The 14,984-nt window shown below is 41.4% G+C and overlaps 2 protein-coding genes across 7 annotated transcripts in view; one reads left to right on the plus strand and one right to left on the minus strand.

Moving 5' to 3' along the window:
* Positions 1 to 14,984, minus strand: part of C14H7orf50 (chromosome 14 C7orf50 homolog) — a 140,769-nt gene that overhangs the window by 22,550 nt on the left and 103,235 nt on the right. For all 3 annotated transcript variants that reach the window (XM_035131326.2, XM_060282463.1, XM_060282464.1), the window contains one exon: positions 1,796 to 1,983. In XM_035131326.2, the coding sequence (XP_034987217.1) occupies positions 1,796 to 1,983 (188 nt within the window). The remainder of the gene's footprint in view (positions 1 to 1,795; positions 1,984 to 14,984) is intronic.
* GPR146 (G protein-coupled receptor 146) overlaps positions 12,565 to 14,984 on the plus strand; it is a 48,974-nt gene continuing 46,554 nt past the window's right edge. For 2 of the 4 annotated variants that reach the window (XM_035131322.2, XM_060282458.1), the window contains exon 1: positions 12,602 to 13,330. The gene's annotated coding sequence lies outside the window, so the exon portion shown is untranslated. Of the gene's footprint in view, positions 13,745 to 14,984 lie in introns of all 4 variants that reach the window. The other 2 variants (XM_060282457.1, XM_060282459.1) reach the window with 2 other exon arrangements.

The following is a 14,984-nucleotide window of genomic DNA, read 5'->3' on the forward strand; positions in this document are numbered from 1 at the left end:
TGTGTTTTAGTCCTAAGTACTGCTGGAGATCAGATACTGGAGCTATTTCAAGTGGTAACATACATTTTGTAACATGCTAGTCTTCTGGATTTTAGAGTGGAAACTGGGTTGCTGTTGGGGGAAAATAAACACCACCTTTGTGTTTATCTGGGTCCTGCAATTGGCTGTAGCCTGTTATGGAAACTTTTTACTTTTAACCACCCCCTCTCCCTTTTATCCCCTACTGGAATTTTAAGTGCCCCCCCACCCAATATCTAATTACAGTAAATCACTATTTGAAGTCTGGAACCACTCACTTACCCTGGCATATAATTATAAAACCATAGTATTCAAATGTAAGGCTTTGTTCTTCACCAAACTTTCTACAATGTACAACCCTTTTAGCTCTTTTCTATCAGCCAAATGTTATATAATACGGTACATTGCCTCGAATCATTAAAGCTGCATGACTTTAAGACACTTCATGCAATTTCAGTGCATATGAAAAACAATGACATCTCCATTTGGAAAAACAATGACTTATCTCCATTTAATCATCTTATTAAATACAAAATAACTAATTGCACAGAGGTTGTGTTAATGTTCAAAGTGTGTGCTTCAACCTTTTTGGTTTATTGCTGCTTTGATATGTTTTTCTAAAGGTCTGGTTTAGGGTTTCTGGTCTCTCTCTTTTTCTTCTCTTGCAAACCTCTTCTGGGATTCAAGGCACAAATACAGTAGTGTTGCCCACTTTTGCAAGAGGTCGTCTGGCCTGAATATAATTGGTTTCGCCTGCTTTATGTCACCTTGTTATTGGATCAGTGCAGACATGATGATGCCTCCCTCCTAAGTACTGTTCAGAAACTGAGAGCCAGCCTCCAGATTTACACCCTACCCCTTCCCATTCTCATTCCCTCTTGCAAGTGAATTGCCTCTTCTGGATTAACTGTGGTTAAGGGAAATGTCAGCACTGAACTTCCCTGCAGTTACTTGCTGAACAAGGGTTCCCACTTAATTTCAGACCATGTACGTGCTACAACAACCATGTTGAAACTAAGCAGATCTGTGGTTGGTCAGTACCGGGATGGGAGGCTACCTGTGCATCCTACAAACGCCAGCTTGAGAGTGGGAGACAACTATACAAAATAAACCAGGAATTTGGGAGGAGTAGATAGGCCAGGATCCATACACAGAACCAGTTCCATGAGCCCACGAGGGATTTAGATTTGCTTTTCTATAACGCAAGTCCCACTCCTCATACTGCCACATGGGACACTGCTTTTGAAATTGCGAGGAGTTGTAGGTTTGTGATATTGTGCATATGCGTTTGGAGCCGCTGAGTTAAAAGAAAGAAAGAAAGAAAGAAAGAAAGAAAGAAAGAAAGAAAGAAAGAAAGAAAGAAAGCCATATAGGAGAGCATAAGGAGACAATTTGTAACCCAATCATTCATTTTGTATCACTCTATGCATAGATTTTATATGTTCTTGTTGAAAGGATTGTCAGAAAGTCTGGCTTGCATCAGTCCCACACCAACTGAAGTAGGTCTCCCAATATTAACCTTAACTCTAAGAACTTGTACTTTAACCAACCTGTTGAAGTTATCACCATTTAAACCTAATCCTAAACATCTTGGAAACAAGTTTCATCGAAATAACTGGAATTTGCTTCCACTTGGTGCTTCAGGAATAAAAATTGGTAGCAAGTTCTAAACAGATGACATACTCTGAACATTCACCCCCAAAGGCACACTCCATTATCTTCTGAGACAGATGGAAGCCAACAACTCTTGAGGAATCTTCAAAGCTATTGAACTTACCTAGTTAAATAGTCTAGTGCCAACTCTGACCGTGATGGTTTCTTAGATTCTACTTTCTTAACTATGATCCCTTTTTCTCGCATTAATCTCTTTTCTTCCTTCTTACGCTCTTTCTTCAGCTTTCTTTCTAACGTCCTCTTTTCCTCTGGAGAAAGTTCTTCATCTTTATCCTCCTCCGGTTTCTTTTCCTGAATAACAGAAGTACAATACTCAATTAACTGTTTATTAGAAAATGCCTGAGGTTCTATGTGGATAGACAGGGTGCATGTGAGAGGAGGGCCTAAATGCTGGAGAAACATCAGGGTAGGTTGTAGGACATCTTTTTATGAACAGCACACAGATACATATTTGTCCCCATCTTGTCAATGGAGGCTGAAGCACCCATTGTCAGGAGACAACATCTTTACCTCCTACAACAATGCTCATGTGCAGAATGAATGGCAGCCATTCACTTATATGGGAGAAAAGAAAAGGGGTGCATATAGAGACACCACTGAGGTGAGTAAAACAAACCAGCTGCCTGCTCCTGGAGTAAGGGGTGAGTTTTGCCCACTCCACAGCCCACCTACTTCATTTCATCAAACTGAATTTTAATTATTTATTAAAAACTTATTTATACAGTCAAACCTCAGTTCCCAAACGCCTCTGTTGTGGAACGTTTCAGCTCCTGAACACTGAAAACCTGGAAGTGTTCTGGTTTTCAAATGTTTTTCGAAAGCCGAACGTCCAATGCGGCTTCCTCAATGGAAGCTCCTGCAGCCAATCAGAATGGGCTTCCGGAACAAATCATGTTCAACAACCGAGGTCTGACTGTACTGCCTTCCACATTAAAATTGTAACACAAATAAAAGAGAGACAATAGTCCAAGGCAGGGTTAAATCATAATCAGCACACTGTGACAGCCACTGAGAACTGAACAAGCTTTCATCTGCAAAACCCCACCTATTCACCTGCATTATCTTCACTGTGGCTTCCATTCCTTCCCAGCATGCTACAGCGTAACAGCATTTTGCTTTCATGAAAGTGAGAGAGAACTTATGCCATAAGAAACCTTTTAGTCTCTAACACAATACTCTTTGTGGCTTTTCGGCAATTAGCAACCCCTGCAAAATGAATGCTGAAAACTCCCTAGATCAGGCACGTCCAACATCCAACAGGTTGCAATCCACCATCCAATATAAAAAAAATGGCAGTGATCTACTATACTCTCCCATTGTCATTCTTCAACTTAAACATATTATATTTAGCTGGGGAAACCCAGCCAGATGGACGGGGTATAAATAATAAATTATGATTATGATAAAATAATAACAAATTATTACCCCCACACCAGCCCCCTCCCAGGGCTGTTGGTGCACACGGGAAGCCAACACGCCCCAAAATGTCTAATTCCCTGTTTACCGGATGGAAGAGCTCTGTGGAGAGGTGGGGCAGCAGCTTACTTGTAGCTAGAATAAATGCAGCTATGCTGGAGCTGGAAAGGGGAAAGTTCAGCATCCATGCAGAACTAGGAAGGTTTTCTTTCCATGGGAACTGGCGGGAGGGGGAGAGAGAGGAGAAATGTGGTGGTCTCTCACGCGTGCTGCCCTTCTCTCAGCTCCATTTCCTGGCTGGCCAGCTGACTGGGCACCTCTGCAGCTGCAGCCCATGCAGAGCCCGCACACCTCATCTTTGCCTCCCTGCCCAGGGCTGCAGCTTGCAGGGGGCGGAGGCAGATGCTTTGCGCCTGTCCGGGCTGGCCAGCTGACTGGGCATCAGGCAAAGCCGGTGGCCGAGTGGGGTACTTGAAGTGGCCGTGATTGACCAAAATCCTCAAGTGATCCCCAAGTCAATTGCGGTCAACGTGTTGGATATACATGCCCTAGATAAATAAAATTAAATATTCATTTACAAATTAAAAGTATTCTTACTTGGGTTACCCACATCAGTTTCGTGGTGCCCAAGGAAGATTTCATCTCATTCATTCTCTCATATATATATATATATATAGAGAGAGAGAGAGAGAGAGTTAAAAACTCACATACACTAGAAATAAAATAAAAACAGACAGATAGACTTGCTTTGGTGATAACAGCAGAAAGCTAGCAGCATGTTTTAAATCCTACTGACAAGAGTCTTAAGTGATATTTGCTTCTTATCAATTTTGTTTCTTTATTTAGAATAATTATATCACTAACAATAAAATGCAGTAATGCAAAGAGTAAATACACATACAAAAAGCATTAAAAGCATGGAACCACCTGTCAACACCTCCATGCTGTTAGGATTCAACCTTCCTTCAGCTCATTATCAATTCCAAGCATTGGCTCAGCACCTGGACCACCACACCTCTGACTCAGCTGACAACGAGAAACAAGGACAAGTGCCACCAGCACATTCACTGCACATCACTATAAATCTTCTAATGACCCCACCCTGCTGTTTCACAGAGATGTTAAAAAGCATGGGAGAACTGAAAGCTTACAGCACCAATGTTGAGCAGACATCTTTGAATGCTGCTTTCTGAAATCAACCTTTAGGTACGAGTGGAACCACCATAATGCTGTGCCTCCAACTCCCACCTCATCTCACTGTACATGCTGCACTGCATTTATCAATTTAGGATTAATTTCATTGTTACTTTCTTACAATAACTGTATGCATCACTTGTATGTCCAATGATACTTTGGTGTGACAAATTTTCAGAGAAGCATGTGACTGTCTCAAACAAAAGGCCTCACCTCTCTAGGAAGCATATTTTAGGGTTCATGTGTGAAGTAGATTGCAGGTTCCGACACAAATGTAACACAATGTCCATGATTTAACTTCACAGCGTGAATTGAACAAAGCATTCGTGCTTGATAGTATTCCTCCATCTGTACATAGCTGCCAAGTTATCCCTTTTTTACAGGGATTTCCCCTTATGCTGAATAGGCTTCCTCGTGAGAAAAGGGAAAACTTGGCAGCTATGCATCTGTACTAAAAGAGAATTTGAATTGACAAGTGCCCCTTTTAGCATCATTTTACACGTTGTGTGTTAAGATGAGCTGTGCTCTCCATATATCATAAGGCAATTGTAGTGTCTTTGGGGGGGGGAGAGATATGGAAGTAAGAAGTTGAAAGTCTTGGAGATGAATAAATTGGCTCCAGACCAAGCCATATAGTTGTAGATCACTGTTTCTTTTTGTACCATCTTGCAGCAGAGTACTCCAATCAAAGTGGGGGAAGCATTAGCCTTTCTGTGCTTTTGATTTAGTTCCAAGGAATTTGTTATGTGTAAAGCTGGAGGCCCTGTCTATTCACAAGAGGCCTTTGTTTTGAATTTGGAAAATGTCTAGTCAAACTGAAATGTAGGTTCACTGTGGACAAGTGAGAACCTCTCTGATCCAATTTCAACTACAAGAAAAGTATATAAAGTATGTGTGTCATCTCCACTTCTGTTCACTCTTTTAAAAGTGATATTTTACTTTAGTAATTGTCCACTTTTGTTACACTAACAGTGGTTTCCACAAACACTGAGCTCTAGATTTTTTTTTAAGGCCAACTCTGTTATCCGATTGCTGATTGGAGCTGCAACCTGGATTAAAGATCCTGGGCCATATGTGGATGTTGTGCAGGAACCCATCCTCTGGTCTACTCTTGGCGTTCTTAAATGGGTTGGGGCTTCAGCTTTTTATTTGTAAGTTGGATTTCAACCAGTGAGCTCTAGCGCTCATTACCCTAGCCTCCAGAGCAAGAGAAAACAAGCTTTCTCCATCTTCCATGTGATAGCCCTTTAGAAATTTGAAGATGGCTATCATATCTCCTCTCAGTTTCATCTTTTCCAGGCTAAACACACCCAACCCCTTCAATCTTTCCTCATAAGACTTTCCAGACCCTTGATCAGTTTGGTTGCCCTCCTCTGCACATTCCAGCTTGTCAACATCCTTCTTAAACTGTGGTGCCAAGAATGGATACAGTATTCCAGGTGTGGTCTGACCAAGGCAGATTAGAGTGGTACTATTACTTCCTTTGATCTGGACACTACTGTTGATGTTGCTTAGAATAACATTTCCTTTTTTGCTGTTGCATCACACTGTTGTCTCACATTAAGCTTGTGGTCCACCAAGACCCCGAGATCCTTTTCACGTGTACTACTGACAAGCTGGGTGTGCAGCTGATTATTCCTGCCTAAGTGTAGAACCTTACATTTCTCCCTCCTGAAATTCATTTTGTTAGCTCGGGCCCAGTTCTCCAATCTGTCAAGGTTATTTCGATTTCTGATTCTGTCTTCTGCAGCATTAGCGACCCCTCTCAGTTTGGTGTCATATGCAAATTTGATGAGCATCCCCTCAATTTCTTCATCCAAGTAGTGTATAAAGATGTTGAACAGCAATGGACCCAGGACAGAACCCTGCGGCACCTCACTTGTCAAGAAAGAAATTAGGATCTACAGGGGAGGCTCTTCCTTGCTTTCTGATAGTGGTAAATGGCCAGGATGGCAAGAGGTCCTTCTTTGTGGTTGTGCCCAAACAGCGACATCCCCTTCTCTAGGATGTTCAGTTGGCCCCCTCTCTTAATCATCTCTTACTTGGTCAAAATGTTTGTTCTGACATGTCAGGTTGCGTAGTTTTAACAGACTGGCATCATTTTTTAAAAAGGGGCTTTGATCTGCAGGGCCGGCTCTACGGCTAGGCTGGGTGGCGCAGGGCGCCATGCAGCCGTGCCCGCCGGCCGGCCGCTCCGCCGCGCAGCAAGCCCGCCCGCCCTCCCATTGCGCAGCAGCGCCCTCGGCGACCGCGCTGAGCCCACCTGCCTGCCCGCCGTGCTGGAAAACGGGGTGGCGGGGGGATCCGTCACACCACGGCGCCAAAGGTGCTTAAGATGGCCCTGTTGATCTGCTGTTTTGTGTGTGTGTGTTTTAAAGCTTTTGTGGCTGTATTGATTTTTTTTTTCTTTTTGATATTTTTGATAGTTGCAAGCTGTCCTAAGCATTGCAACTGCAAAAAAGGCAGAGGACACCTTTTCTAAATAACTCAGTTTCCCACATTCTCACATTCCAGTTCTAAGGGTACACATAAAAAAAAAACACTTCAGCTTCCTGATGGGAGGTTATGACTAATGCCCTACACACACCCTACCTGTAGCTACTGTAGCAACCCTCACTGTAAATTTTGAGTACAAGCAGGAAAAACAAGATAATGCCCATTCCTTTAAAATTGATTAGACGTCAGATACCTTGCTCCTTAGCCTGGCTGGATGTTAACCCAGCTTCTTAGTGCTAAATGTTCCCTCTGCCTTCACCCACGTCCCACCTCCTCAGTCTGTTGCAGCTAAACTTTCAAAGATATGGGGGAAAGAGACATTTTTTAAATAAAAACTGAACAGAGGTCAAAAGTGTGACACAAAGATTCACCCGTCACATGTTGTACAGGGAGATGATAAAATATCTGAGGTCAAAGCCACATTGAGATCAAAGTCCACAGGAGTTTCACCACTGGCTTACCTGATATTAGGGTTAAGCATCAAAAGCAGGGGCTGCAATTGTTGGCAGAATATTTAATAACTGAAGATTGGGGGGGGGGTCAGGATCTCAAATAGAAGTAAGGAAACAATTGTATCACAGGATGCTGAATGTTCATACAATAAGCCATTGTTAAGGGAATGCTATTTACCGAAACAAGAATCAAGTGGGTGCAGGGAGGGAACAGCAAGAAGTTTGCTTATTGCCAAACTGTTTCTTAAAGATTATTTTAACAGCTAGACACACTTGACTTAAGTCTTCTTTGTGGAACAGCCTAATTGTTTGTATTTGCCTCAACTGCAAAGCGTTTGAATTAAGAGAATTTATCTGATAACATAGGCCTTCCTTCTCTCTACTACAGTATATGCTTATCACTTCTCTCCCTCCTCCACATTCCTCACATTATCAAAAATCTCTTTATTTGCAGTCCTCCTCTGTTTCCCTCCTCCCCCAGTGGGAAACAACCAAAACTATATACCATAAGCAACTGTTGTCCTGTAGCAAGACCCCAGCAGAAAACACTTACCCTTGTAAATACCTCCATTTGGAAGATAATCACATCCATATATCTATACAGTACAAGCTATGTGCTGTTCTCCCTTGCCATGGGGTTTACCCAAGTGAGTAAAGGATTCATTCATCCAGGTAAGCTCCAAGAGAACAGGCAGCATTTCGACTGCATTAAGGCAAGACCTACAAAGCTTTCAGATTCAAGCCTCCTAGCGCAAGTATTTAAGAGAATGTGAAATATTTTTATAACTTTTCAAGCACCACTAATTGCTCTGTGCCTTCTGCTCTTGATGATACCCTCATCCACTTTTCCTGCATATTGTGGCATATTATTATTGTATTTAATTCAGTAATATACAGTTCTAGGTTGGTCTGGTGGACTGTTTCCCCACAATTTAAGGCTTTGGTAGAGAGTGACGACAAGGGGGTCTCTTTCCACGAAAAGTAAGTATCATAGCTGAATTCAGGGCTGAGACAGCCTTTTTTCTGAGATGCATTTATCCAAAACTCTGGGAGAGTATCTGCAACAGTGGTTCAGAAATGATGGACTCCCCCCCCCCCCACAGGTACACATAGCAGCAGTTATACTGTAACCAAAATAAAGCAAATAACAAAATGTAAGATAGAATGGCAATAAAATAAATATACAAAGGTAGAAAAGAATGACCAGAGTTTTGGTAGTCAATGCCAAAACATTGGACTAGCTCCAGAAAGTTCCAAGACAAGGCTCTGCACAGGTGTTCACACAGAGGCCACAGAGAAGCTTAAAACTAAAAAAATACCCAAAACAACAACAAGGGAGAGGGCAAAATAATAATAATGGGCAGGTGAGTTTAAAACTCAGCAAGTGGCAACTTTTGGATTATTGGAGAAAGAAGTACTAATTCCTTCCTATCAGACCACTACTGCACAAATGAAGCTGTTGGATTTGGAAGCTAGTGTCTCTGGGGTTTGCAGTTGAGGCAATTCTTACAGTAACTCTGCAAAGTAGGTATTATCATCCTAGATGGAGGAAGTAGAGATTGAGAGAAAGCGGCTACTCAAGAGAGTTCTTGGCTGAGGCAAGATGCAAATTGTGGATTTCCTGAACTGTATATCAGAATCTTGGTCTATTACATAAGCCAACTTTTAGGTTATGCTACTGCAAGACTTTCTCCCACTTTTATTGGGCTCACATAAAACATCATCTTAAGGCTGCATCAATCAGTAACTAATTATAAGAGGAACTTGATGTAGAATTTTCCAGGGAAGGTGCCTGCAGTTTACCTGAGCAAGAAAAACAATATTTACTGCTATGAAAGCTTGCAAAGGGCCTATGTGGGCTTTCAAACTGAGAAGTATGCCTATGAGGAAGTGGCAAGAAACTCATTATGATTGCACACTAGGAGAGCATAAGTGTGAGGGGAGGAAGCGTACTTCTGAGAATAGATGGACAATGTGGGTAGCTATTGGACAGGACTATTAGAAGCATCAAAACATTGGGATACACTTGTCTCTAAGGCCTAGGACAGTCCTACAAATATTGCTTTCTCCTTATTTTGGAATACAGCCTCTTCAGAGAATAACAGAACAGATTGTGCTGCATTATTTCTATGATCTGCCTTTGCGAATTAGCCACACACTTTGCACCACCATTCCAAATTAGACTTTGACTAGGTAATAACCCCGTGGACTCACAGCAACTACAAACATGCAAAACACACACACACCAAATAGCAACTCTGAGTCACATATGCAAGAATTTTTTAACTGCTATGCCAAGTACTGTGTCAGTTTGCAAACTGCTTGGGATTCACCAGTTACAATGAAGGGCCCTAATCATAGCAGACATTTAAGGAGTCTAAACACCCTTAAGGAAATACTATTGACTACTGTGAAATTTTTATGGCAAATGACAATTTGATGAGATTGTGGAAGGAAAAAAATAAATGAAAGATTCATTGCCCTGCACTTAGTTCGAAGAATACTGATGTTCATTCTATACAGTGGCTGAATATAGATTACCAGGTGCTTGCTCACAAAAATGTGCTAAGATGATGTCCACCTGGTAAGCCTTTTTCATATTTGTCCATAAGCAGTCTCCATCCACTTATTAAAGACAAGACAAAAGAATATTTGAGCTATTCCCTTTCCTTCCCCAGAGTCCCATAAATGGATGGGAATGCAATTCTCCAGCTAAAATACAGAACAGCTGAACAGAAGTCCAAACAGTTTTGCCAAATTATGCAGATCTCAAGGTGGTATATTAATGATGAAACGCTCACTGATGATTAACTAACTGGGGCTCTGCCAAAGAACTGCCCCACTGCCATACAAATCAAAACAAGACAATTAAAACTAGAGACAGTGTAAAACTCCATGTGTAGGTGGAGTTCAGAATACAAACCCCTCAAATAGTCTGGCCCTATTTCAAGTTAGGACCAGGCTCCTTTGGGCTATGCTGATTCAAAATGAAATCTCCACTTCTTCATCCTTGCAGCTATAAAACTGTAACCTGACAGTAAGCTTACTAGCTCAGAGAGAACCCTCATCATCATCTGTTACCACCACCCCTTGGGTGGGACTTTGGGGGAATAGGAGGCAACATTCCACCCACTTGTGTTCTTCAGAAATACTTAAAAGAAAACCCAAAAAATGTTGTGTCTTTTACTGAAATACTTGAAAATCCCAAATATTTTTAGGGATGACCTGGGGTGTGTGCACTGATACATTACTGATTGTAACCAATGTTAAGTCATCATGTTCCATATATTTATTACACTGTTGTTAATTCATAAAGATTTTCAGGTGATACTTAATGTTAGTCATACTCAGAGCAGATTCACGGATTTAAGTGGTCTTTTCATGATCTACTCTTGAGTATGATGAATGTATCTCAGACCTCATATTTCACTAAGATAGAAACAGACTGGCACTCCAAATAGTAATACTTTCCCCCCAAAAATGGTCATTTCCCCCAAAGGATGGCTCTCATGTTTCTTCTTTTTAATCAATCTACTGTTGGGGAAATTAAACGTAACTGGTTCAAAAACAATCATTTCCCATATTTCTTAAATTCAGAGATTAGGGCCTGTCCTTACATATGCAAGTTCAGAGGGCTGAACTTGATTGCTGCTGGATTGAGGGGCCGTGCTGCTGGTATCTGTAGACTTGCAGGAAACCCCAAGGTTTAGAGAAGTACAAAAAAAAAAAACTTGGAGGGGATTCCTATGGGAGAACTAACCCCCAAATCTCCAATGTGGACTGAGAGTGTTCAGTGGTCACAGGAGGGTAACAGACTATTATTGGCAGACGGGGATGCAAAACCAGGTGGGAGGGAAAAGAAATGGAGTAGCCTGGAGGAAAATGAGGCTAATTGGTTAGAATAATAGACAAGAACACTACACACTGCACCTTGGTTGTAGTGAGCCTACTGTACAAGGAGGAGGTTTCTCTGGGATTCCTTCACAAGATAGTTCATTAGGATGGTTGGCTCACTGCCAGTTCTTCCATGTTTAGTGAAGACTTTCTGCTTCAGAATGCCTTTGGATGATCTGTGGGTTCTTACGTTCCTAGGTATATGCTGGTTCTTGATTTTATTACTCATCTCACCGTGGTTTTAAAACTGATTTTATAACTATTCTTGAGTGTGGCAATTTTTAAAAAATTGTACGGGATATGTTTTTTTTGGGGGGAAGAGAGTTAATAGTAGCCTTGTAGTCCAAAAGGCCAGATATAAATTAACAAATAAAGAACAATGAATAAGATATTCAAACTAATAAAGGAAAATATTTCAAGTGTCATCCTTTGCAAAATACTTTAAATAGCCTTCCTCAAAGATATCTCACAGATTGCTTGGCGGGGGGAGGGGGGAACACTGGAAAGAAATTACATTAGCTAGAGAGTTAGAAAGGTTGCTTTATACGCAACTCAAGCAGTAAACCCCCAAACACGTTCTCCAGGAAGCTAAATTTAAATGAGAGAAAGCCTTTGTACCTTTTAACTATTGGAAAGAAAAAGGATTAGGGTGCATCTACACACACACACACACACACACACACACACACACACACGTTACTCCAATAATGCACACTGAAGAAGCCAGCATGAACTCAATTAAAAGTCTATTTAGCCCTGATGCCACTTCATACTGAACTGAACATTTTTCTGAGCAACACATAATCATCCATAATAGCTGGTGTATATTAAAAAATGAGGACATTCATCTTTAAAATATCAATGTTACATGTCCTTGAGAGCCCCAACCCTTCCCCACCCTTTTTACCCCACCCCAGCAACTTCAGGAGCATAGTGCTTCTGAATAAGGGAAAAGAAAAGGTACAGCTTTAGTCTCCCCAGATGCATTGGCTGATCCTGAATTTCTAAGCCTGGTGTAGAGGCCACTCTGTGATCCCACTTGCAGCCCAGATAGGAACCTGGCTGCTTCTAAGTCAGCTCATTGCTCCCCCAGCATTGCTAGACGTATGCCAAAGAATTGTAGTACAGAGAGGAGAGAAAGCTTTTAAAATTGCTCCCCACCCAGCCCCCTAATTTATACAGCTACATCCAGGCTTTTCTGATGCTGCTCAAAAATCTGGGCACTAACTTCCAAATGTGAAAAGGGGAGGGGGTGACCTGAGTATGGGGTTTTGTTTTTTTGTTAAATTGGTGCAAGTTCTGCAGCCATGTTAGCTCCAGCAAAATCATTTCTTTTTTTAGGCTGTGGGTAAACCAGCCAAGGCTCAGAGGGACTTGAGTACTGGGCGGGGGGGGGGGGGGGAGAGAAGAAGTGGCAGAGAGAATATGATGTTTTTGAGGTCCTTCACTGGAGAAGGAAACAAGAACGCAGTCTCCGCCAATGAAAGGAGAAGAAGTACCACAGAGTGTAGGCAGGTTGCCAAGTGAGCTCGGCAGCGTGACGGAGCTGCATTGAGTTTCTTTAATGAAAGCCAGGAAAGAACACATTACACAGTGTTTCTTCAGAGAGCTAAGCTAGCCTCCAGTGATTGAAATCAATAAAAACAGTCGGCAAGAGGCCCAAGTGGGGGGAGAACCAAATCTACACTCCAGCACTCAGTTTGCTTGCTACTTTCCCCCCTTTCTTCAGAAGTTAAATTTGAAAAACTACACGCTACTCCTTGCAGGACTCTAAAGGTTTTTTTAAAATTATTTTTGGTCCAGGGGCCTGGCGAGTGGACAGCCGCTTTAAGCTTCCTTCCAACTCACCCCCTCCATTCTCTTTTACAGCGTGGGCAGCAATGAAAGGATTGTTTTGAACGTGAAACCTGCTGAGAAGGACATCTCCGGACAAGTGCCAGATCTTACGCCTTGGGGGTGGGGGTGGGGGGCAGAGAGGATGAAGCCTGTAACAGAAAAATGTGTAAAAAAATGAAGGAGGAAGTAAAACATGGAATTTTATTCAGAAGAAAGCTCTCTGTCTGGATAGCATGTCAGCTGCTGTTGTGGCGAATTCTGAAGAGACAGCCTTGAAGGGGGGTGATTCCATACTAAAGCAGAAAAACCTGAGAATTCATGTTCAGTTAAGAATTCAGGACCAATCTCGGGTAAGTCTCTGAGCAGTTTTTAGCCTTTTGGTTGAAAGTCTGAAATTAAAAAGACACTTATCTTCATGGTGACTTAAAAAAGTTTTCAGCGTGCCTTCCTGTTAACTCTTTAAAGGCTATTTGAATGCAACATATTTTAGCAATCTGAAATGAGACATTTTGAAAATTCTGCCAGGACACCAATCGTCACAAAGACTGTGGAATTTCCTTTTTTATTCTTGTCATTGTGTTTTTGTGTAATCTGATTTATTGACCAGAGTCCGGCCATTACGTAACTCTACCCGCTCCCCAAAGGACTCTGTGTTCCATGCGTTTGGGACCCTGATTTGTTGTTTTCATTGTGAAACATCAGGGAGGCCAAAGACTGAAAGAAAGCCACATTTCTGAAGGTTTCTGTAATGACTTTCAAATGAAGTATGTATCCACTTGATCGGTTTTATAGAGAGTTACATGGAGCATGTAAGCAGTGTGCATGCTTCTTAAAACTAGAAATATTAAAGAATCTGTTGTTCCCTAAACAACTATGACAGAATGCAACTGAATACTCTAATTTTATTTTCATGTGGAGAAGTTAAAAAGTGTGTGTGTGAGAGAGAGAGGGGGGGGGAGTGAGAAAAACTGCTGCTAAGGAATGTACAGGAGACTAGGGCAGCAAGTTCTGCAGCCAATTCTTATGATTTTAATAATGAGAAACTTGAAATCATGAAAACTTTATTTTGCTCCCCATAATGGTTGCAGAGAGAAGGGAAAACACTTGATACAAGTCAATAGTATCTTTGGCTGAAAACAAAGAAGCAAGTGCATATCCTCCAACATTCCCCAGATGAAAATAGGGACATGCTTCCAACACCCTATTTCCATAGTAAGGATCATTAGCTCAGACCCCCTTTCCACTATTACACATTCCTGAAGGTTCTACTCTGCCTAATTTATTATTTTAAACACCCTAACTGCCATTCATTTTAAAAGCTAAGGTACTCCTTGTTCTTTTGGCTAAAGATATGCTAGAAAAACATGTTGTATTGCCCTACATGATGTTATCAGTACAGTAGTTTAAAATACACCTCAGCAGCTGCAGTGTGTGAAATTATAGGCTGAGCACTACATGGTGTCATCCATGCAAGAGATTTAAGTTCTAGTCACCCCAGGGAGGGAACCAAGCCCAGAATGATGACAACTCTAGAATCTCACACTATTGAAAAGACATATCAAGAACATAAAAATAGAGAGTGTGATTTATCATCCCAGAAAACAGAACAGTCAACCAGTATGTAAGTGGGGGAAAATATTGTTTTAAAACATTAACAATTTATAAATAAATTTCATATAAAGGCCTCTAATTTGGACCTGGAATTCTGGTGTCTGTACTGCTCCCACCGTTAAAAGAACTCCCCATATGTGAACAGACTAGAAAACAGAACGACACCAATACATGGCAAAAAAGAGAAGAAAATATCCAAAAGCTAACGTAAAAGAAAGAGCATTGTTTTTAAAGGAAATGGTATGAAAAGTGAGTAAAATCAGGCTTTTACAGCAATTTTGGGTATTTTTCTCCCAATTTATTTATAATCAGATATACAAAATCCAGAACCATTTCTTTCTTCGAAAACTGTAAAACTGCAGGGACACAATTAATTTCCCCTTACTTCATCCT

This window comes from Zootoca vivipara, chromosome 14, assembly GCF_963506605.1.
Source record: "Zootoca vivipara chromosome 14, rZooViv1.1, whole genome shotgun sequence".
Taxonomy (NCBI): domain Eukaryota; kingdom Metazoa; phylum Chordata; class Lepidosauria; order Squamata; family Lacertidae; genus Zootoca; species Zootoca vivipara.